Raw genomic sequence first — 25,478 nt, 5'->3', positions numbered from 1 at the left:
TAGACCAATGCCTGTCGGGCGGATCGAGGGACGCAGGTCGAACATGTTCTACTTTTGCTGAACGTCTGTTAATCCGGCCAAATAATTATTTTTAAAAAGTGGCCTCTTTATTTTAAAGCTTTTACATGAGATCCTAACTCTAGTCTTTTATATTTAGGGCCTTCGAAATTCATATCAGTTTGTAGGCCTAAATGTAGTATAATTTTTTTTAAACAAAATTTATTATAATAATAATATAATAATAATCAGAGGTGGGGGGGAGACGTTGTGGTTGAGTGGTTAGCGTGATCTCCGTGACCCGTGTCGAAGGTGCCGGATTAAGCGTTTGGCTTCCGAAACTGGAGTCCTGGGTTCGAATCTCAGTGAAGACTGGAATTCGGGATTTTATGGGCGCCCCTGAGTCCACCCGTGACCTCCGAAGGCGCCGGTCCACCCAAGGTACCTCACCTTAACTGGGGAAAGTACAGGTTGCTGGTCGTTGGCCACATAACACCCTGTTCGTTAGCCGTTGGCCAAAGAAACACGACCTTATCATCTGCACTATAGATCTAGATCGCAAGGTCCAAAAGGGGAACTTCACTTACTTTACTTTAATCAAGAATTTTGAACTGATTTGACTAAACAATAATAAAAAAATACGCGGTCTGAAATTAATAACCCACTGAAGGGGAAATGCAAATTACATCTCTACTTATAATCGTATAATTAAAGGTTTGTCTTCAGTCCGAAAATTAAAATATACACTAACAAACTAGTGGCATACGCAGCAGTCGTAAAACTGTGACCTCTGTAATTAGCATAATCAAATGAAAAACACATCTAGCCTACATTTATATCATAATGAGTAACATATCCTAATTTAAAAGAACACATAGAAAACTATACTACGGTTTTCGCTAGTATCTTATCATCTAAAAAAAAAATAGCACCTCTTTCCTCCCCAAGTAGCCCCAACTTCTTTTCTTTCACACGTATTCAAATAAATCGGAAAACTCTTGTGTAAGTTGACCTGCCAGTGGAGGAAAAAATAGAGTTCGCTCTTTGACCTTTTATTTTATAAAGAAAAAACACGTGGATAGAGGGCGTTGTAAACAGTGTGTTGTTTCTGGCCTGATAATCGTAAGGTACCGCTGAGATGGTCTGATTTCATGGTTTGTGTGCCCTGGATATTAAGTTAAGCATTGATATTAGTAAACATTAAACATGGATCGTAATACAAATACCTTTCGCAGCCCATTTTATCGTCCCACTTCACATTTAATGGCTGCTGCAGGTCCCCAGGATTCTGGACAGTCATCGAAAAGCAAAACATTAAAAGGAATAATCGCCGGTAAGTCTTTTTTTTTCTTCTTATATTTGATCTGATAGTCTAGTTACACTAGGTCTAGACTAGTAACTAGACTCTAGTTACAGTAAATCTTTAGCCGTCTATTCGTCTAGATTCTAACTAGATCTAGAGATGATAGATATAGATCTATATTATATATAGTATATAGTTAATATAGGCTTCTTAGATTCTTACTCAATTTATAATATAAAGTATTCTAAATATTAGATAGTATCTTAGGCTTTTGGACTTTGGCTTAGTCTTTGTGATTATATATAATCTAGATCTAGATTCAGACTAGATGTAGATCTAGATCTAGCTGATCTACTAACTAGGTCTAGATCTAGATCTAAATCTAGTCTAGAAAACTAGATTTTACTAGAAATAGATCTACTTACTATACTTACTTATTTTATTAATTAATATAGACTAATAGTAAGTAATAGAGAGAGTCTATAGTTCTATACCTATTATTAGTATTATGTTACTATACTAGATTCTAGGCCTATACTATAAAGATAGATAGATCTAATTCTAAACTAATCTATAGACTATAGATTATTATTATAAAAGCTATAGAACTATAGATCTAGTCTAGTATAGAATCTAGATCTAGATTAACTCTAGTCTCTATTATATTTACTTTTTAGAGATGTGAACTTATAGATCTAGATCTAGATTCTAGAGATTAAGATAGGAATTTAGTCAATTTTTTTTTCAGATCTAGATTTTAGAGATCTCTAGTCTCTATCAACTCTATGCTAGGTCTAGATTACTCTAGATCTAGACTCTAGACCCTAGCTTAGACTAGTAGATAATCTCTAGAGTAACAATCTAGATCTAGTTACATATTTTATACTTTTATTTTCTACAACAAAAGTGCATATAAAAGAGGGAAAATACATGAAATCTACATGCACTCTGTATTTCTTTCTTTACAAATATGAGTGTGTGTTTTTAGTTTATTACTTTTATAAATATATATATATATATATATATATATATATATATATATATATATATATTGAAGCTTGAAATAGAGTAGGTGCCAGCATTGTATCTTGATGGTCCCTGGTTTGAACCCTGCATTCATAAGTCCCGCTGGAGCTTGAGGGTAGGATGTAATAGTCTTTAACTCTGAAACAAAAACAACAAAATTCTGCCCTGTGCCTCCACTTAAAAAAGTTGTGTGTCTCTCACAATTTAATCAATTAGTAGGCCTGTCTTTAAGTCTGACAAGTTGCAACGGTATAACTAGAGTAGAATTTAGAATGTAGACTAGATCTTCAGCTTCTAGTCATCTAGAATATAGTTTAGATGTGAATAAAATCACTAGATCTCTATACTATTATAATATAGCTAGTATCTACAGACAGTAATAAAGTCAAGTCTCACTAGTCAGTAATCTCTTGTACTTATAAAACATCTGTAATTATTTTTTTATTTTTTTTTTTTTGTGTAAAGATCAACTCGCAATGGCAATGCTATATTGTTTGCCTGATGATAGGTTTATAAATCTATAAATCTCCACAACTGTGAAAAAAATGACAAAATATATTTATTTTTATGCCCTTCAAATCAAACTCTGTTGTTTCTTATATATATTTATACAAATATGTTAACTTTAAGGATTTTAATGTCATTTACTTGTTACAGCTTTGAGCTATCAGCAATTTTTTTTTTTTTTTAAATTACTGTTTAGAAAAACATTCTTATCTTTTTTTTGTACTTTGCTACTAGTTTATTGACCTGACACTTTGACTTTTGAACTCTTGACCTTTTATGAATAATACATTTCATATGGGTAAAATAACTTGTGAGCCTAGTATATGATAAATTAGTTTGCTTTTTTTAGCGGCCTCCGAAAGGGGAGAAGACGCTATTAATTTTGTGTGGAATGTCTGTCTATCCGTCCCGTTTAGATCTCGTAAACTAGAAAAGATAGTGAAAATCCGACATCATAATATAAATAATCTATTTAGTATGCATATAAGTTGGACATAATTTAAGACAACAATTAATTAGTAGGTTTTCATATTATCGCGTAAACTGCAGTGCTAAGCTACAAGCCATAGAACATTGAACTAAAGGACATTTTTTAAATATTTTTTTTTACGAAAATGTTTTTCTTTTCTGTTTTTTTTTTTAAAGATTTGAATTGAATAAGAGATTGACTCTTTACAAAACAATTAGATGAATTAGATATTCATTATAAGACATCAGTTAGGCCAGGTTCACATTTACTCGGGTACGCTGTTCTGCCTCATCGTGGCACTCGGGTGGAAACGACCATTAGAGGAAGTGGTTAGGCTAAATGAATGGCGAACCAAACCCCCCAATGAGAGTGTCCAAGGGTAGGCGAGAGCTAACCTATTGCACGGCGCGGGGTTGAAATAGAGCTCTCATGGTCCTGTCGATAATCCATGCGCCATTCCTCAAGGGACCGTTACATTAATGGCGAGTTCCTCCATGGTTAGCTTGGTACATCATAGGAAAATGGCGGATGTTCCTGGTGCACTCGGCCTTTGGCCGTGTCTAGCCCATGCGTTTGGGGCCAGATGCATCCGAAATAGCAATGCTTTACATAGGCATTGACTTGGGTCTCTTCCAGACAGAACTGTGTGTTCACACAGGTTTTTTTATTTTTTTTTTATTTACTGTTTGACGCTCAAACAGGTTTTTTTTTTTCAAACGTTGAGCTCGAAGAGCCTTCAGCTCAGCTCTTAAGACGATCAAACGGTTCACATTTAACATTCACTTTCACCTACCCTGCTGGACCGCTGGGGCACCATACAAGATCTGTCAACCTTCTTTTTCCATTCTTCTCTGTCATTTGTCTTCGATAGAACTTAATTCTGATGTTCTTTCTGAAAATATTTCCACACAAACTGTCTTTGTAACCATGATTTTTTGTTGTTGTTTTTATACAATAGTTAGCATGTCATCGACCCCACGATAAAGGGGCTCTGCACGTGTGTAGTATGCTAAGTTAATTCGATAAACGTGTTCTGAACACTTTCCATTGTTTAGTCAATGCAGAAGTATCCTCTTGGAACTGCAGGCTGAAAAGATGCTACAGGGTAACGGTTATTGACTTCTCGGTAACAAGCCAGATCCGCATTAACGTATTAAGAGACAAGTGGACGATCCAATCTCTTGAAGTGTCTCATAAACTTGTAGTCGTGAGGTCTGCATGCTCCCTGTCATCGAGGTGTAAGCCAAGGAACCACAACTCATATTGGTTAGAAATAGTCGTGAAGCTCTTCCTGTACCAGTGGCGTAGCTAAGGTGGAGGAGGAGGGGGAGAATTTGAAAATCCTTCCGGGACCCCACTTAAGGGGGCCCCCAAATACGTGTTTTTTTACATTAAATATTGGATACTACGCAAAATGCATGGGCCCCTAAAGAGGTTAAGCCCCCCCCCCCGGGCCCCCTAATTCCTAGCTGTAAACTAGTTGTTGTTTTTTCGGACAATTGCGTCGTACAATACCATAATGCTTGTCTTCTGAATTTCATAATTTAAAATTATGAGGATTATTATATTAGTGTTTTTTTTTCTTGTTACTTCGGTTTAATTGGTACAAGAGACTTTTGGTAAGGTGCGGCATTAGCAGTGCTCGGGGCCCTGGGCGAGTGTCATGTCAGGGCTATGAATATTTGTAGGATGGGCTGAGGATGACAAAAGATTCTTATCGCAGCCCCCCCCCCCCTCGTTTAAAGTATTCTGTTATTTCGGTGCCCTCCTATGATAATGTTCACTGTGCTGCACTCTCTGTTTCATAGTAACAACAGAACCAAGAGTAAAACTTTCCCACAAGAAGACTTTCATTCATCCTCCGCGATCTTGAAAATAAAACAAGTAATTCAAAAAACAAATTCCTCCTCTATGTTCTAAAAAATTCGGATCGAATGAGGCACGGATTGGATAAGATCGGATTTGATAGAATCTGATCTGATGGATCGTCTTTAAAAAAATTGGCCTACCCTATGGAAACGAACCCAAGTCATCCGCGTTATTAGCTCGACACTCTAGTGACATCGCTGCCAGTTTCAGAAATTTTCAGGCGTCCATCCACCCAACCTTTTCATTTCACACATGAAGAGAGTTGAAGCTGTTGGAATTTTTTTTTTTTAAAGTTCAATTCCAGCTTTCCGGCTGACTGGCCACGCCTACATATTCTTATTGCGTACGCGCTACCTTGGTCATAGTCAATATGTACGGCAGTCTGTCACCATCTAGTCGATCTCATCAACTTTGACAATAGAAACTATTGGTCGTGTTTCAAGATACAATGTACCGTAAAGTATCAACCATCTCCTTTTGTCCACCTGGTCGACACACTAGGACAGAGTCCCATTGACCAGGACGTACTATACATGGCACGTGTCTAGGGGTGAAAGCTATTCGATGGAGCAGCAACATATAAGTGTTTAGTGATTAAATAAAGGTCCCCGCATCCTCTTATTATATTTCTAATACACTAGTGGTCCCTGCATACTCTTATTATATTTCTAACACGGTGGTGGTCCCTGTATACTCTTATATTTCTAACACACTAGTGGTCCCTGCATACTCTATTATATTTCTGACACGGTAGTGGTCCCTGTATACCAGGGGTTCTCAACCTGTGGGTCGCGACACCCCTTGGGGGTCGATTGACGATTTGCCAGGGATCGCCAAAGACCATCGAAAAATGAATTGTTTTGTCTATTCTTCTATTGCTGTTTGTCTGGGGGGGGGGGGGTCGCGGCAGAGTGGGGGGGGTGTAAAAAGGGGTCGCCGAGCATAAAAGGTTGAGAACCGCTGCTGTATACTCTTATATTTCTAACACATTAGTGGTCCCTGCCTACTCTTGAGACGACAGAATGTCTTTGATTGGTGAGATTATTGAGAAGACAGAATGTCATTGATTGGTGTGATGATTGAGAAGACAGAATGTCATTAATTGGTGAGATGATTGAGAAGACAGAATGTCAATGATTGGTGAGATGATTGAGTAGACAGAATGTCAATGATTGGTGAGATGATTGAGAAGACAAAATGTCATTGATTGGTGAGATGATTGAGAAGACAGAATGTCATTGAAAGGTGAGATGATTGAGAAGACAGAATGTCATTGAAAGGTGAGATGATTGAGAAGACAGATTGTCGTTGATTAAGTAAAACGAATGAAAACAAACGCTGTAGAAATAGGACACTCTGTTGCCCTTAAGTAAACTTGTCTTCTATGAAACTTTTTTTCCCCATGAGAAGTGAGGTCAGGGCGACCTAAATTGAACAGTTAAAGCAGAGCTATGGTTTGTTGCTAGAAGATAGAAGATTTTATCTCCACATCTAGATCGGTCATTATAGAGCTTTACCTTGATAGGTAATGTTCATTGAACCCCAGGTCTAGCCAACCCAGGTGATGAATTGAAATGTGACAATGAAATCTTACATTTAATCAAATGTTTGGGCTTAAAACGGAAACTAGGCTTTGCACTGCAATACTTGTCAAGACTTGTTAATGTCAGGCAGAAGCCAAGTCTAGGCCTACATACGTTTTCTGACTGAAGGATTTCACGGACTGCACATGACACGCACTTTTTTTTTCAAATCATATTTAAATATTTTTTTTTAAAATCAAATAGTGTAAATGCATATGTCCAACTAGTGTCCAGTAAATCCGTATAAAGAGCTAAGATCGATGTTTGTCTGTGCGTGCAAGTCATTGACAAGTTGAAATGGACATTGACACTATATCTTTGTGCACGAGATTGCGGAGTGAAGCTTTCATTGGAAATCGGATCGAAATCATTGTTACATAAAAAGTTTGTGTTATAGTTTTGTATTGTTGGGGGAGCTGTTACGTAATGTAATTCTATCTCTACAGCCGACATCCCGGTTGAGGACTCCAATATGAGTCTGTAGAGTAGACTAAATAGCATGGGTCTTCCTGCTCAGAGTATTTTATTTTAAACTCTTAACCCAGAAACACGGTTTAAGTGATGGCTCTTTATCTCAAATCAACATCAGTTTTCTCTCAGCCCATGTCTTTACACCAGATTTGTGTTTTACTTTCAATCTATTTGTTTGTTCATCATTTTGAAATAATACTATATTTGGCTTCTAGATTTGAGCATTTGTAGAACATCTTTTTGTCATTGAGGTAAAAGAAAAGTTGAAATTTGTTGAATGCATTATGATTTGTCCCATCAGCGGGTTATTGCTGTACAGCTCTGTCAATACCATTAGGCACACACAGAGTATGTCCCCGTATCTCTACTGTGTGCTGTAGAACATTGTGAACAGATTTCTTACCAATCGTCTTTGCGTTCAGTGGACGCACACTTAACTACTCTAGATACAACTGTCAGGACTGAGTTCTGGTCAGCCTGGGTCTCCTGTTAATTGTAGAGGAGAAGGGGGGCAATTCAGGTTGTTGACTTCGAAACTGTTATTGTTTTGGATTGTTTTACTTTGTGAGATGTTGTTTTTTTTTTAATGGAATGTAACTCATAATAAAGCAGTGTGGTTTTTGTTCCTAGTCCAGGACAGTTGGACTTTTTGATTATGAATTGAGTTGAAGTGTAGACTCTAATTATTTTTTCTGTGTAGTCATTATTCAGTCTATGGGATATTAAGCTGTTGTATTTTAATTGATACTGGATATTTCAATTGTCTGAACTGAGTCTGTAGTATATTATGGCGTATGTAATAAACATGTTACTTATCCGTGAATTGACATTCTGAATCTTTATTCTGTCGTTATATGTGTCGTTACGGTATTGCTCAGGACTTGGGTACATTTAGTAATTAGCATTGAAGTACACATACGTATATTAGAGAAGAAAGGAGTCTTGACGACAACCTTCCCCTATCCATTAGTCTATTGGACCGTTGGTGCACCACACAAGATCTGTCGATCGCTCCTCTCCATTCCTCTCTGACTTTTGCCTTGGACAGAATCTCCCATAATGGCAGGCCCGTCCATTCCTTAATGCTGTCTTCCCATCGCTGTGTCTGCCTCTTTTTCCTGGTAGTGTTCCCTGAAGGAAGGTCTTTGCGAGCCCCGAGGACCTTTTAATATGACCATAGAATATTTAGTTTGCGTTTTTTTTTACAGTTAGCAGGTCATCGAGTGGTCCAATCGGTGTACTAACCATGTCTCTAATCTCTTCGTTTGTGATGTGGTTTTTGTATGTGATACCTAGAATCTTTTTTTAGCATCTCAATTCCATCGTTAGGATTCTCTTCTCTAGATATGCTGTCAGCGTCCAAGATTCGCAAGCATATAAGAATGTGGCCATGGCCAGGGAACGCTTCAGGCTGATTGTTTTGTGTCAAGGGCTATGCCTTTGTCTTTCGTATTGCTCTGAGTTTTGCAAGTGCTGCTGTGGACTGTGGCTAGATACAACACCTGCTTGAAAAACACACACCTTGAAGTGTAGTAACTTACGGAAGATTAGTCTTGATGTAGCGGCCAGTGTTAGGTTGACCTATCTTATCATTCTAGTTTCCATTAATACAAACTTGTACGTTTAGGGTCATTTTCTAAACGCGAGAAAGGGGTGAGTGGGTCAGACTTCTCCCATGTCCACACTGGTCAGTTCCTGTGTACATGTACATTCTAAATTGACCAAAAACGTTTCACTTTTCTTAGAGAATGTTTTTATTTGGTAGGTTTTAGATGTTGACAATCTCTGCTTCCTGAACCTTATTGTTACTCTTATAACTTTGTGTCAACATTAAATCCGTGTTTGTCGCCTAACTTCCTGAATGAAAGGATCTGCGGATCTATCCGCTGTAGTGGGCGTGTGACGTCACTACATCTACAATCACTAGTGCATATAATACGTGCATGCTTGACTGACCAGACACACCTTTCGCAACAGTGCTTCTTTTTTATTTGTTAAAAGCAAAAATAAGTTTTTTTTTTTTTTTTTGTAAATATTTCTGGTTGTTACATCACAATAATACATATAAATAAATTTGACCAGATAATACAGGGAATTTGTGTTATACAGACTCGGGGCGGCCCCCGCGATCAGTCACACTACGTACCAACCCCTAATTACGTAATATCGGACTAGTTTGCAGATCAAGGGGAATCTTATTTAAAAAAAATGATTGTATTTGCATATAATTTGCATGATGATTAGTTTATCTCAAGAAAAGAGCAATCTTGAGGAAGATCACGTGGTACTGTTGTGCTGAGGAAACACAAATATATTAACAAATATATTAAAATTAAAAAAAAATATCCAATCGAGACCATTCGTCATACAAGGCGTCAACACTGACTTGCAACGTCGCAAGCTGCGGAGACTAATAGCTCGTTGCCATGAGACCTGTGACGTGGCAGCGAGCTATTGGTCTAAACTGCCTACATGTTGCGACGTTGCAGGCCAGTGTTCAGGCCTTGTATGACGGTTGGCCTCGGCCCAATAAGTAAATCACACGTGCACGTCCTAGACATTTGATTAAGTCTCATGGATATTTTGTTTCGGACCTTTATAGTTAGTAGAATAAGTTTTAGTTTTAACAATGCCAAAAACTTTAGAATTTTTAAATTTTTTATTTAAAGAAGAGGTTTCGCTTTCAGAACACGAGCAACCTTTTTGGGACGATACAGCCGATTGGGAAATATGATTTTCAATAGCTCTTTTAGTTTTAAGATTAAAACGGGACATTTCGCAGAAAACTAAATATCTGCTTTTTTCCTACGAGCGCGATAAAGAGGATCACGTGAGCGATGTACATTGCAACATAAATATTACTTCTCATTTTATTTTGCACTAGTTTAAGAATCTACAATGACGAGATTTAGAAACCGTATACATGTTTTAGCTTCTTTTATATTTATATATATATGGCGCTTTGATTAGGGAAAAAGGGGGGGTAGGCTATCGATCGATGTTTAAATCAGTGCTTTGATTGTTAAAAAGGAAAAAAGTACGAGTGAATGTTACCTAGTAGTTAGCCGGGGCAGGGGGGAGGTAACTAGCACACGATTTTACTGGATCAATACGGCGTTCCCTGTCGTTTGTTTACACGAGGCCATGTGTCCAAACATGCGAAACATCTTGGATGTATCCAAGTAAACAATGCAACGCATTGCTGGGGACAGAACGTCTTGTAACTAGAGATCTATAATCTAGATCGAGCTGTTAAATAACATCACTGGATTTAGTCAACAGAAACGTAGAACCATCTAACTTCTATTCTAAGTTAGCAAACAATTCAATTTATTAAAAGTCTACATACAAGATCTAAATCTATATGAGCCACGGTGTATCTCGATCCTTGATAATATATGCTGACTCTACTAGATCTAGTGCCTGTAGTGAATGTTTAAGTCGTGAAATCTAGGTTATTTAACTCGAAAACATGTTTTAAATCAGACATTTAAATTGTAGTGTAATGTAGTGTGTTTATGACACAAGGCAGTAGCAGGTTATAAATTGGCCAGTGGGTCAAATTCTAGATGTAAGAGCCTGGCTGTAGGTTATTTAGTATTCTCTCACCTTAAAAGATTAGATTTAGATCTAGAAGATCAATGTCCTCTGGAAGGTTTATGTGTGTGCTTTTGTGTTTGTTGGTGCTTTAGGCGATTTATAAAAAAAATACCAAGCCTAACCTTATAAACATTATTACATCATTATAAACTAGATTTAAAGTAAAATATAATTATGAATTAGGTTTGGTAAGAGTACATTTAAATCAACTTGACCTTCATTTAAGGGATTTAAAAAATTGGCCTAGTAAAGTTATTAGATTATTGCATTATCATTGAGGGGTTAGCTTTGGATTTAGGGTTTTATTAATGTGGATTAGTATTTGGCAGAAAATACGACTAACTAATATTTATACTACCTTAAGGCAAGTTTAGTTGGCTACTTGATAATTCTGTGTATTGGTAAGTTCTGGGGATTGTTTATTGTTTTAGGGGAACTGGATTTTTCGGTTTATGGATACAAGTTAATGTTAGTAAATTATTATATGAATAAAAACAATTTGACAATTGTTGAGTTGGTTGTAACCTAGCAACAACATTACCATTGACTCCTTCACAGAGGAAATTTTATGTTTTTGGCTTTCTCAGAACTCAAAGAATATCAAATAGAACTCAGAATTCAATCTCTCACAGAATATTAAGTAGATCTAATATTGAACTCAGTTTAAAGATCAAAATTCAACCCTGAGTTGTTATTACCATCTATCAATTCCATTTGTATTTTTACTTGATCATTACATTTCTTTTCATACTAAGTTTTTTTTATTGGTCAGAGACAGCATGAATATTTACTATTAACGTAGGAGTAGATTTTTTTTTTATCAGGTACTGTAAACTTTGTTAAATTTAGTAAAGTAAAAAAAAAGGTAACCCTTTTTCAGATCCTGTGATTTATAGGGGTGGATGATGTAAAGCTCTTGTGATTCTATGGCCAGTACAATGACCAACCACCAATTATTCCTCAGTCAGGGCCGGGGGGGGGGGGGGGGGGGGGGGAACTCAAAGGCATTTTAAAAATTCTGAAGTTCAAAATCCCAGTCTTCACAGGTGTTCAAACTCTAGATCCCTCAGTTTGAAAACCAAGCTCTTCATAATAAATTATAGGCTTTATCATTCATCCACCTTACCACCCTTGTTGCATTTAAAAACATACATTCTTAGAGACCCTATTATGACCTAACTTTTTAATGAAATATAGCCGAAGCACTATACCAAGACCCTATTATGACCTAACTTTTTAATGAAATATAGCCGAAGCACTATACTGAGACCCTATTATGACCTAACTTTTTAATGAAATATAGCTGAAGCACTATGCTGAGACCATATTATGACCTAACTTTTTAATGAAATAAAGCCGAAGCACTATACTGAGACGCTATTATGACCTAACTTTTTAATGAAATCGTTTTGATTTGCTTGTTCTTGTTTTTTTATGATTGAACATAGCAGAAGCAAAATGTTTACAAAACGTTGGTCTACTATGTCCACAGGAGCTATCACTGGAGGTCTGGAGATCTGTATTACATTCCCAACAGAATATGTCAAGACACAGCTTCAGTTGGATGAAAAGCTTGGCACACAGAAAAGATACAAAGGTCCCATAGACTGTGTCAAGGTCACGGTCAGGGAATATGGTGTGCGTGGACTTTACAGAGGACTTAGCGTTTTGTTATACGGGTCAATTCCAAAGTCAGCAGTAAGGTGAGCAGACTTAAACTCGCTTGAATGTCAAGTATTAATGGCTCATGCACTTTAACTTATGGCTACCTAACATCTCTTTGGAATTTCTATTGGGTAGTACAAATCATCATTTTAAACCTTGACCACTTAATTTAAAGAGTTAACAAGACTTTTACCCTCGTCCTTTCTTCTTTTAATATAATCTTTAGAATCACCTGCATTGCTCAGTCAGGCTCGCTGTTTCTTTTTTAAATATCTTCTTGTTAGCACCTTGTAAGGGTAGCAATCTTTGCTTTGTCAGCAACTTTATTTACTTTAGGAATCCCACCCCACACCCACCCTTTTTTTTTTTTTTTTGTAGTGACTTGATTTTTTTGTTACTTTTGGACAAGTTTTCCCAGCCTAACCATGCAGACAAAGAAAACATCTGCTCTTGCACACCCCAGTTCTCTACATCTACATGGCTGTGGTCTCTAACATGACATGTCCCTAATTGTATTTCTATTCTCTCCCTCTAGGTTTGGTTCTTTTGAGGAATTCAAGAAACAGATGGTAGGAGCCAATGGCACACTAAATGCTCATCAAAGATTATTATGTGGTTTAGGTAATTATCTAATATATATATATATATAAATTGAATGTATGTCCCACATAGAAATCCAAACCATTTGACCAATCTTAATAAAATTTGGCGTAAATGTTCCTTAGATCATGGCAGAGATCGTAGTGTATGTTTAATGTCCATCCCACAATCAGGGGGCCTAAAAAAGACACATCTAAATTTATCTCTTTTAAAGATCAAAATGTTTTAACAAATCGGGTAAACCAGTTTTCACAGTATTTTAAATTTGATAAGAGTATGTTAAATTTTGCTACTGATGAAACTCTTATTAGCTAGAGAGCAATCAAAGATCATCAATTTCTCCCTTGGGTTGAATGCTTCAACCTTTCCACTTTCTATCCTTCAGTGCTGCTTGAAGAAACTTTAAACTGCTTTCTTTTTAAAGAAAAGAACTATTCATAACATCGTGGCATTCTTCACGTAGGTAAATTTCAGAGGAAAATCAACGCATAGACTTGAGCGTCTCAAATTGTAGAGTTGTGATGCTGATGGGGATATGAAACTTTCTTGTTCCACACAGTGATTTTAAGTAAAATGAGGAAGTAAATATTTTGATTCACTTACAGTATCATTGTAGAAAAGCTCAAAGAAGAGAGTTGAATTATGCACAGACATTGTAGTCAACAAGACACACAGGATGTGTTTCTAGAGATCATCTGGGAGGGGGTTGGTGAAGTGAAAAATCTTAGTGTGATGTTGCAGTGATGTAGTAAGGGATTTGAGGGCTCAGGGGGCTTGGCCCACTGCATTTTGACCTTCAACATCATGACATGAGATAACGTATTTGTTAATTATATGTCTAATGTGCGAAATACATGCAACCTGGTCACTAATTTACATAACATAACTTAATCTGCTCAAGGCAGTCCACTTGTTCTCTGTGTTTGAAAAAAAAGTAGGTATTGCATATAAGCCAGTCTGATCAAACGATGTTTGATAGTATATATTCATGTTTGTAACACACCAGACAATTATTACTGCCTGTAATACTTAGAAGTTATATGAAATGAACTTTTACCTTTTTCTGTTGTCTTAAGGTGCTGGTGTCTCAGAAGCTATATTTGCTGTGACCCCCATGGAGACTGTCAAAGTCAAATTCATTAACGACCAGACCTCACCCAATCCTAGATTTAAGGGTTTCTTTCATGGAGTCAGGTGTATAGTGAGTGAACAAGGTAAGGAAGAGAACTCTGGTCTTATTTTTGTTTCCCTAATGAGGACTACCAGAACTCAGACAGCTGATATCAGCCTACATCATCAGCTGCTGTTAAATAGCAAAACTATGTGGCTGTGTAATTAGAAAAACTATTACAAATATTAATAAAAAGAACATAATGAAAAGTAAAAATGGTGAATGATCTTATGAATTTATAAGAAAAGTTTCTCTGCTTGATTTATATAAAAAATGTAATAAAGTTTAGTGTTGGCAAAGTTTACTTATCTTTTTTTGAGACATTGATCAGTTTGGTAGATGAAATAGAATAAATCACTTTCTGTTTCTTATAATTTAATTTAAATAAAGATTATTTGCCCATCATAGCACTTTCGACAGATTACCTTTGCAGTCCGTGAGATTCATTTTAATGCTGAATCGTTGTTTTTTTTTAGCTCTGATCTCTTTGTATAAAGTGATTTTCTGATCTTATAAGATTAAGGACTACTATATGCAAGAGATTTTGACAGTGATCCTCTATTTTCTTTAGCTTTTAGATAAATTCGTTAAAGGACGCTGTTGGTGAAGACGTTAAAATCAAATGTTTGTATTGTGAAATACATTTATTTAGTTTCAAAGATTAATTGATCATATTTATTTTTTATATCATTATGTATAATTTTAAATCATGTTTCCATAGTTTACGATGAATTTAACCAAAAATGTCAAAATAATTTCATTGTAAAGTTCACTTTTCAAAATTTGAATACTTTTTGTTTCTCCTTTAATCACCGTTTTGTTTCTGTGCAGGATTTAGGGGAGTCTACCAGGGGGTGACTGCAACCATGTTGAAGCAGGGAAGTAATCAAGCTATTAGATTTTTTGTGATGGAAACCTTAAAAGACTGGTACAGGGGAGATGACAAACAAATGAAAGTGCCCACTTTAATCACTGGCCTGTTTGGTGCTATAGCTGGGACAGCATCAGTCTATGGGAACACTCCAATAGATGTAGTCAAAACAAGAATGCAGGCAAGTTCAACCCAGATTTTATAGTCTTGATTCTCCAGAAGGATAAAGCAAGATACTGAAGCTAAATTTAAATAATTTGTACACTATGATTTGCTGATATATGGATATGGTATTCTTACTTTATCCATCCAGAGAAGGGAACCTCCTATTTGATAATTTTATCAACATTGAAATTCACATTTGTTTAATCCAAGTAAAAGTAATATTTCTGTAAAGGCTTGTACATTTATGGGACAAATGAAAGTGTATTTTCAGTAGAAAAATTTTAATGGTGTAATTTCTTTTCATTTATGCCAGTTATAAGTCAGGAATGGGAGTAACCATGAAGTTCTTCAACCCTAGAATAGATAAACTCTGGCCCCCTGGAGAACTCAAGTGCAGTATTTTAAGTCTTGGCAGCTAAGCACTGTACAGCTTGACTTACTTGACTTAATTCTGTGTACTCCCAGGGGAGCATAGGGCCGGAACCACACCTCTCCAACGAATTCGGTTCTGAGCAGTTTTCTTCATCTGCTCCCATGTCATTCCAGTACTCTCAGCTTCACTGATAACTGACCTCTTCCAGGTTTGCTTGGGTCCGCCCACTTTCCTCTTTCCTTGTGGGTTCCAGTCAAGTGCCTGCCTTGCAACATTGGTAGCTGGTTTTCACAGGGTGTGTCCTATCCAGCTCCATTTTCGCTTTGTGATGTCTTGGGCTATGGGCTTTTGTCTAGTTCTCTCCCACAAATCGATAGTAGTTATCTTTTCTGGCCACCTAATTCCTAATATCCGGAACTTTTCCATATTTCTTTTAGTGACTCTCCAGCTTTTAGTCTCATTTAAATGTTTTATTGAAAGTGTTGTTTTTTTGTTTTTTTTCATAAATGCTTTTGACTTTATTTTTCAGGGATTGGATGCTCACAAATATAAAAACACATGGGACTGTGCTGTAAAGATTTGGAAAAATGAAGGACCCAGAGCGTAAGTAGTATTTGGTTTTGTTTAGTTAAAATCTCATTTGAGTCATGTAGGGAAGTGAAGTGGCTTGAATTGATTTCAGCATTTAATGGTTTATAATAGTGAAGTGTTTCTAGGTCAGTATGCATCTGACTCTTTCCCTGTAATTAAATCAGAATGAAAAGAATTTAAATTGAAATTATTAGCTGCTAAAACCTGTTAATTTGCTATTTCATCCTTAAGAGGTATTTAGCTACAATGGAAGAGTCTTATCACCTAAAGCTTTGATATTGTGTAACAGGAAAACATAGTTCATTTAAACACCCTAAAGTATTCTTGGGTAGCTCTGCAGTACACAAAAGACATTGAGTTCACAGACTTGCTGATCTCCGTCTCATCTGGGAAACCAAAAGTTCTTTACCTGTATGGTGACACACATAACAGCAAGGTTTCTTTCCTGAGCTTTTGCTAGAGAGGATTTGAGCCTCTCAAGCCCTCACTCAAGTGGAACTTGATGATGATGAGGAGGAGTATACAAAACACTAATAATTAGAAGTGATAGTATTTAAAACAAAAATGCTATGTTACAAAATATTTTGACAAACTTTGTAATGTCTTTTTTTTTTTGTTTCTTTTTTTTTTTTTAGAAAAATGTATTTATATAAGTGAAGAAGCTATCCTATAAGTCAGCTGGAGACAAACTTGACAACTCATCCAAGATGTCCTTGTTTTTTGTTTTTTTTCTGTAACCCCTTCTTTATCCACCAAGCATTTATGTCCCTTCTTTCCTTTCTTCCAACACCAAACACTCCACTTTCTCCTTGGCTTTTGATTTATTATTCAAAATAATTTTCTTTTCACATTTTACAAGAAAATTTTTTTCTCAGTGATAATTTATTTAACCCTTTTTTTTCTCCAGATTTTACAAAGGTACTGTGCCCAGGTTGAGCAGAGTGACGCTGGATGTGGCCATTACATTTATGATCTATGATAACTTTATGTACTACTTCAACAAGGTTTGGAAGAGTTAAAGCCCCTTGAACACTCAAAAATGTCAGATCTAGTTCTTTGAAGCAGACAACCTGACAAGAGTTCAAGTCCTTGGGAGCAATCAGCCCTGCTGCTTCTTGCTGATAGTTGCTAATTGTAGTTGTCAGTAAAAGTTATTCCATATTTGAATTTATTACAATGTTATGTATATCCACTATACTAGTATTTTGAAAAGTATTATATTCAATATGTTTTGCTTTCCATTGAAGCTACTAAATGTTTACAGTGTAAAACAGGAAGTCTAGAACATTCCTTGGAATCTGAAGATTTATTATGGTGTCCTATGGATGTATGCTAGTTTATATGATATGATAGAGGTGATATATTTAAAACAATGTGGGTTTGTTTGATTTTTCAACTCATTGTCAATAATTGATTATATAATTGAACCATTTCACAGAGTTGGTTACCAACTTTTAGATTATGGAAGATTTGTAAAAGTGTTTTCATCAGCAATTTGGCATTGCAATGTTCAGCATTTTCTATTTTGCTATTTAGTTAACCTACAGTTATCTCTTTCATGCCAAGTAAAGAAATAAATTTAAAGACTAACTTGCAGATCTTAATGAAAATTTGAAGAAAAAAAAAATCTTTTTTTTAAGACATTTATTTTTTTGGCAGAAGAAAATGTTGGATGTGTAGATGTGAATTTTAAAACATTTTCACTCATTACTGGTATTACTGTTGTTTATATTATGTTATGAATACTAATATTATTTAAGGATTGATCTGTGTATTATTGGGCTAGTGTGGGGCACTAATTAAAGGGAAATCATAATGAAAACACATGTGTAAGTGTAGTTCAGTAGTGGTTCCTTTGTTAGTTTTGAAATGAAAACTGTGGGATCAAAATGTCCTTGTATGTTTTTTTTTACCCTATATTGTTGAGGTGCACCAGTTTCTTCAATTTTTTTTTTGTTTTTTTACAGTAATAGGTGCATCCATTACTTCAAACTGTTTTTTTTTTTAAACAGTAGTTTTGTTTTTCTCACTGTTTATGTATTTATTACTCAGAGTTTTGAAAGATTTTTTTTTTTTTGTTTAAGTTGTGACCTCAATGTTATTTTTAAATGGGTAATAAAAAAACAACTAATTCCAAAATTTTGAAACATTTCATGAACTGTTTGGTTATATTGAAATTAATTCCTGTTTAATGAATACTGACAAAAGTGTAGTCTATACATGTCTACAAATCCTAAACACAAGATTTGTAATCATTTAAAACATTGATAAGTAGTTCTAGTACATATCAGCATGTTCACCTTATGTTTTTTTATTGTATGCCGCATGGCATGAATGAAGAGTGATCACAATACAATGGTCTATTTTCTATTATTCTATTTAAATTGTTAGTGGATTAGTCGGTAGTGTTAGTCATTTTACTGTGTTCTCCACAGTCTTTGAGTGTGTTCTGTTGTGATTTTTTTTTTTGTTTCTTCCTATTTTCTTACACAATGCTGTACATATCTATTTCTATTTATAGATAAAATGTTTAATTGAAAACTTTTGTTCATCTCTCACAAAGAAATCACTGCCAATAATTTTTTTTTTCAAGTTTCACTAACCTATATATCATTTACATACTAGTTACTGATTTGTCTAGTTTTGATAAGTTCCTCATAAGTTTTGGTGTTCACAGGTTTCCTCTGCTTTTGCGTGGGACCATCAAACAGTTGTTAAAACTTACACAGCTCTAGTGTTTATTACATAATGGGACATCCCAACCCTCCCATGGTGTTTAGATCTACACTGAAAATGCAATATGTTAAAAAAAAAAAAGACCTATAATGTTTTGTAACAAACCAAACAAAAAAACAAAAGTTTGTGCTCAACTGAAAACTTTTTGTGTTCAAACTCAGGATTGTGTCTTGTTATCATAACATGCTCAAAGTATTTGTTTGCTTCTCTGGTTACCATAGTGACATCTTAGTTCTGAGATATTCTTTGTTTACATAAATATTTGCGCCAAGAAACGAAACAAAAATATTATTTTTGTTAGTTTTCAATTTGTGGATATTTTTTTTTTTCAGATTTTATTATCTTTTAATGGTATTATTCAGTTTTGATGTTTCTAGATCATGTCAATGATGGTGAAGTATCTGAGACCTGATTTGAAGGACTGTTTTTTTTTTTTTTTTTTTTTTTAATGATGTGATTTCCATTGTCTGTATGAAAATAATTGCTTGATTGATCAACACTCCATCCATCATTGACAGTTGATATTAACTTGTTCTTTTTTTTTTTAAATATGAATCTATTAAAGCAATTTCTTGATTAATTTACTGGCTGATGCTTAATAATAGAATATGTCATTGTAAATTATTGGTCTCACATTAGCTGTATTGGTGATATGTATATTTTATTGCTATCTAAACAGTTCCTATCTGAACCAGGTTCAAGGTCTAACAGGATCTAAATGTACAAGATTTATTTTGTGTAGAGACATCTGCTTGAGTTTTAGTGTAGAGGTACTGTGTGTGGGTGTGTGTGCGTAGCTTGTGTGAACAGTGTTTTGGCATGGACCACTGTGTTGGGTTTAAAGACTAAACATTCTATTTGAAAAAATTTCAATTTGTTTATGTGGAACATTTATACATTTGATATGTTTCAAGATTAAAATATTTTACAATCTGTCCTCTGGCTTTGTTGGAAATATGTGTTCTGTTGACAATCTTACTTCTGGCTGTGATTGTGTGTTTGATATATACTTCTGGTCTTATTTAATTATTTTCTTCATCTTATGTTTATTCAAAATCTGGTAAAAGACTTTTGGAATATGAATATCTAAATAAATCGAATTCCACCATTTAGTCATCCCCTTCCTTCAATTCTTATACGATGCCAACGTTCACTTATACAATGAAGAATGCAATGAAGGGAGGTAAGCCTCACTTTATAACAACGTTTGAAAGTTATCTTCCTTAAACACAATAGTCTTCCCTTCATGTCACTAGCATTTATTGTGTAATGGAGGGAGAGATATTTGTGTGTTTCCCAGCACGACGAATCGACACATTTAATTTCCTTTACCTTGAAAGCTCGCAACATGCTATCACTTCACATCAGTACAGTACCAGATTTTACAATTATGGACTGTCTAAGGTAAGGTGCTTGCGACGGATAAATTGGGCTGAAGGGGTATGGTCTTTTTACATGCAGACAGGTAATAGTCATCTCGGATTCAATTGGGAGAAAATTTGATTCCTCTGATTCCGCACATTGCTAGGTGTTGGTATAGAACTCCCGAGTAAAAATCTTCTTTAGAAATCGAGCGTTGAATCTTTGGTTCAGAATCCAACTTTCTCATCTGAATCAAATGTAAAAACACATATTGATGATGACAGTTTGAACTTGTCCGTGTACTTCCGGGTCAGATGACAGTACTAGTTAAGATAACATACTTTTATTCAAACAATGTTTTAAAGTCATTGTATTTGAAGATAATCATATTTTGTCCAAAATCAGCGAAAAAAAAAGTATTTTGCTTTAAAAGACTTCACTTTGATAATTCTCACGCATGCCTAATGGTTAATGTTGACGTATAGGTAAACCAGTGTAAATGCACTTGTAGTTATTTAAAGAACATTTACACGGACTATTACATCTATAGAAAGTATTGACCTAAACTATAGGCCCTAGTTATACATTGAAAGGGTTTTGAAAAAGACTGATGGTTCTAAAATTGAATCTGCACAATTTAAAAACTTAATTTTGACATTGCACTAGGTAATACTACCTCTTAAAAGATTCAGACGCTGAATTGAACCCAGATTGTCTCTAAATGATTTATTTCTGTAAATGTTTTTTGTTTTAACCATCTTGTGTTAGTAGAAACATTTTGTTTTATTATTTTAATTTAGTCTTCATAATTAGACCACGAGTTCCTGCGTGAACCACCGTTCTGTCTGGAAGAGACCCAAGTCAATGCCTATGTAAAGCATTACTATTTCCGATGCATCTGGCACCCCGGGCGGATGGGCTAGACATGGCCGAAGGCCGAGTGCACCGGGGACTTGCGCCATTTTCCTATGTTGTACCAAGCTAACCGTGGAGGACTCGCCATTAGTGAGGAACGGCGCATGGATTATCGACAGGGTCGTGAGAGCTCTCTTTCAACTCCGCTCCGTGCAATGGGTAAACTCTCGCCTACCCGTGGTCACCCTCACGGGAGTTTTGTTTTGCTATTCATTTAGTCTAACCACTTCCACTAATGGTCGTTTCCACACGAGCGCCACGTTGATGCAGAATAGCGTGTTTTTTTTTTTCTGAGACTAATCAGATTCGTAAAGAATATTCTTTGCTGGTGCTATTAGAGCATGGAATGGGTTGCCTGAGTCAGCCAGGAAAAGCAATGACTTGGCAGAATTAAAGTCAATGATTAGCATGACTAGATTGACCTAGGACACGCTTAGGACGTTATCATCTTCTTGTTTGAAGTAACGTCTCTATCTTATAAGATACGAAGATACAAATTACGCAATCCACCTGATAATATTGATAAAACGATGAAAATTAAGTATCACGTGACAGCCTTTATGGATTGAGTAATATGTATAGAAGACATAGAGAACCACGTGGCAAAATGTTGCTTGTTTACGATTGGTGAATGAGGTCCATTGGAGGCCATAGGCGCTGCCTAATTTGCCTATGCCTAAGCTTATGAAGAGCGTTTGGAATGCTGTCGTGGCGACAAACCAAAACTTTTTTAAACAGTTTCCATTTAACAGTATTAGTTTCGCACTCCCACTTACAGATTTAGCTTGCAATATAAGTTTGTTACTTGAACGATTGTAACTTCTTGTTATTACTTGTGTGTCCGACAGTCAGAACATTAAAGATGAATGAAAGGTTATCCATATGGATAATAAAGATTATTATTATTATTTATTGATGTCACGCAGGCCGAGCCTAGAAATTTCGCCACCACTGATGCAGATAGAACGGTAGTCCGCCTGGGGGTCTAAGTTTTCTTTTCATTTTCAGCACCTAGACTCTGGCCCCAAAACCCTCCTATAGAACAAAAACTATACTGAGAACTGCCTGATCTGGAAACCACTGCGCGGTTTAGGATTACTGATCTGAACCCTCCGACCTGTAAAATGAGAACGCAGAAGAAGTAGTAGAAGAAGCCCCATCGACAAGGGCTTTTTTTGGTTCACGTGTGACCCGCTGTGTCACCAGCTGTCTGATTTAAGAAGCCATTTGCAGCCAGCTGTTTCTCTCTATGCCAGAAGGACAAGCTGGTGCCTGAGTTCAACTTTATAGCGTTTCCTTGATTATTTCTGAAGTAAGTTAAGTATATACCATTTGATTTTTTTTTTCTCCTGGATGCTCTAAAATGTCGATCACTTGCACTGGTTAACAATAGCTATTTTAAAGCGAGAGTCACAGAGTTGGGCTAAATAAAATACAAGCACATCATTCTCTTCCTTTTTTTTTAGAAGTAAAACGTTTAATTTTAAATTTATTCACGAAATGAAAATATGGGCAAATAATTGTACCGATTTTGTGATAAATTGAAAATTCAATAACGGTTCTTACAAAAGACAGAAAGTAAAATTCAGAGTCTCATGAAACTGCAGTGTAATTTTTAGTAACTCGGTTGAGCCTCAGTACGTAACAATTTGACAAACTGGCAACGTAATTCACCTCCTGTATTTAAAAAAAATGTTTAACCAAAATTACAAACGCAAAAAGAGTATAGAACAATTCTAGGAGAAATTCACCCACAAATAGAATAGAAATGAACCATCTTCATTTTTGTCTCTCTTATACTAAAACTTTAAGGCAGAGCCAATAATTGACACCGTTAAATTGCCACGGTGTATAAACCATCAGAAGAAATTGTTTAAAAAAAGGTTCAGATAAAGTGTTTGCTAAAGTCCTAATCGTTATAAATTACGTTTTGACAAAAGACTTTGGAAATTGCCGCCAAAAAAAAAGTGATAGAATTCGATAGTCATTATAAAATGTCTTTTAAGGATAAATCGACAAATCTTTAGAAGCACGCGCGGCGAAGTGGCTCCAAAATGACATGTAATAATATCCAATTGCGTAGCACTTCACTATTCAGTTCAACACCATTTGACTTAGAATCTACTTATTAAATTGTGCGTAACGAAATGCGCGGGACAGTACATAATGGAATTTTAATGTATTTAATGCTTCGAGGTGAACATTAACAGACGCTACACACTTTGTGCAGTTCCAGCTCAGTAACTTTTTAAGACTAAAAATTGGAAACAAAACAATAGCATTATTGCCTCCTTTTCCATTTCAAATGTCTCGTTTCCCTGTGATATGTAGTAAACAATGATCGAAACGAATCCAGTCTCTCAAATTTAAATACATGAGTTAAATGCACCCATAATAAATAAAGAAAGCGAATTGAAAAAAAATATGCGAATGTTTTGTTTGAAATAACTTTCATTCGCAATATTATCTAAAGTATGAAATCATATCTTTTGTCAAACACAACAGAAAACGTTCTCTCACTGGACGAGCTGAGTTCAGACCCCGTCAGCGGAGCTCTTCTGCGTTTCGTTACCTTTGTCAATTATGCCATTTTGATCGGGGCCATCAGCTTCGTCGGAGTCATCTTGAATCTTCTTAACATTGCTGTGTTCTTCAAGCAGGGATTTAAAGACACCATCAATATTCCGTTCTTGGGGCTTGCTGTGGCGGACGTCTGCGGATTGATTAGCCTTATCTGGATGAGCATATGCTACAACCCGTTGATGGTGGGCGCCCTGCCTGCCTTCAGCTTTATTGACATCCAACACGTCACTGCAGGCTGGCCTCACGTCTGCTTCACTCGCATTTCCGGTTGGTTGACGGCGTTTATCACCTTCGAGAGATATCTGTGCATTGCCGTACCCTTAAAAGTGAAACGAATTTTGACACGCAAGAGAACAATTATTGCTGTGGTATTCATCTTTCTGATAGTTATCGTATCAGTGGTGCCCGTCTATGTGGCTATTTACATTGCGCCGCGCCTCGAAGAAGATGGATCCTTAGTGTTTGGCATTAAATACATTCCTGATGGCGCTAATCTTGAAAATTTTTCCATTTATTTCAGCACCTTTCTTCAGCTGTCCTCTTTTGCTTTTGTCATCGTTTGCACTTCAGGGCTGGTGTACAAGCTGAACAAAAAATCAAAATGGCGTCAGGCTACGTCGTCTGCTGGCCAAAACGAGGCCGTGTCAAACAGGGATAAAAAAGTGGTCAAGATGGTGATCTCGATGGCTGTGGTCTTCATAGTGAGCTTTACGCCGGTGGTCATTCACATGGTAGCTATGCTGTCCAAGCACGACTACATGGTAGGAGGCCGCTACCAGAATTTGTTCTTGCTATGCGGGACTTTCGTCTTCAACCTTGAGGCCATTAACTGCAGCTCTTCTCTGTGCATCTACCTGAAGATGAGCTCTCAGTTCAAAGCAGTCTTTCTGTCACTCTTTGGGTTTAAAGATAGGAGCAAGACCAAAATACAACGACACCAAAGTATTAAATTACCATCAAGCGGTGAAACGTTATGAGCGCCATACCATAATAGTCGATGGTATATAATAGCGAACCTCACCAGATGATGCTCAGGAGGGAGGAGAAAATGTGATTGGGAAAAAATGCTCTTTTGCAAAAGTGGACAATATTGTTTGTTTGTTTCTTTAAATAAATAAAACAAATAATATTTAAAAATTAACAGTAGCTAGCTACCTGAAAATAATTCTCCACGTTTTTGTCCTATATTTTTATTGCTCTCCTATCAGCTTGTAAACTCTTCATAGGCTCAGGAATCATCTTATCTTATAAAACACTGGAAAGGTATTTCGAAAACGGCTCAATAGATCTTTGGGGAAAAAATACTACCAAATTGGCTGCACAGTGAAAATTCTGGTTTGACCGTTACAGTTTTTTTGTTAAAAATATAATCATCTTAAAATTAAATTCGACTCAAATATTTCTTTGTAAATAGTAAAAAAAGACTCTTATTCTTTAAAAAGAGTTAAAGAAATGATTAGCCGTACATTAACTCTCTTTAGTTACTTTTATGTAATATACGTCCATTTGTAACAGTACCTACTCACTTGTCTACTTTTACTGGTATCTGATACCCAGCATCTTTCTGGAGCATTTACTCTGAAAGGCTTGGATTCTTTTTTCAGCCTCAGCGTTCAGTGTC

General features: G+C 36.0%; 2 protein-coding genes across 2 annotated transcripts; both read left to right on the top strand.

Moving 5' to 3' along the window:
* Nucleotides 1-1,083: 1,083 nt before the first annotated feature.
* On the top strand, nt 1,084-19,932 carry LOC106068020 (tricarboxylate transport protein B, mitochondrial-like). The gene is made up of 7 exons (XM_013227309.2): nt 1,084-1,330; nt 12,318-12,528; nt 13,026-13,111; nt 14,167-14,304; nt 15,093-15,313; nt 16,200-16,273; nt 17,169-19,932. Exons 1-7 carry the CDS (start codon nt 1,204-1,206, stop codon nt 17,278-17,280), a joined length of 969 nt encoding a protein of 322 aa, XP_013082763.2. The 5' UTR covers nt 1,084-1,203; the 3' UTR covers nt 17,281-19,932.
* Nucleotides 19,933-23,748: 3,816 nt separating this feature from the next.
* LOC106077043 (ultraviolet-sensitive opsin-like) lies at nt 23,749-24,834 on the top strand. Its single transcript, XM_013237832.2, has one exon. The coding sequence runs from the start codon at nt 23,749-23,751 to the stop codon at nt 24,832-24,834; it is 1,086 nt and encodes a 361-aa protein (XP_013093286.2).
* Nucleotides 24,835-25,478: the final 644 nt, after the last annotated feature.

Source organism: Biomphalaria glabrata, chromosome 12 (genome assembly GCF_947242115.1).
Source record: "Biomphalaria glabrata chromosome 12, xgBioGlab47.1, whole genome shotgun sequence".
NCBI classification, from domain to species: Eukaryota; Metazoa; Mollusca; class Gastropoda; family Planorbidae; genus Biomphalaria; species Biomphalaria glabrata.
Note: the sequence above shows the minus strand (reverse complement) of the source record. Positions and strands in the feature narration are given on the sequence as shown.

Coding starts and splice junctions, on each gene's coding strand:
- LOC106077043 (XM_013237832.2), top strand. CDS start 23,749: ATGAAATCATATCTTTTGTCAAACACAACAGAAAACGTTCTCTCACTG.
- LOC106068020 (XM_013227309.2), top strand. CDS start 1,204: ATGGATCGTAATACAAATACCTTTCGCAGCCCATTTTATCGTCCCACT. Junction 14,305..15,092: donor GTGTATAGTGAGTGAACAAG/GTAAGGAAGAGA, acceptor GTTTCTGTGCAG/GATTTAGGGGAGTCTACCAG. Junction 15,314..16,199: donor TAGTCAAAACAAGAATGCAG/GCAAGTTCAACC, acceptor TTTATTTTTCAG/GGATTGGATGCTCACAAATA.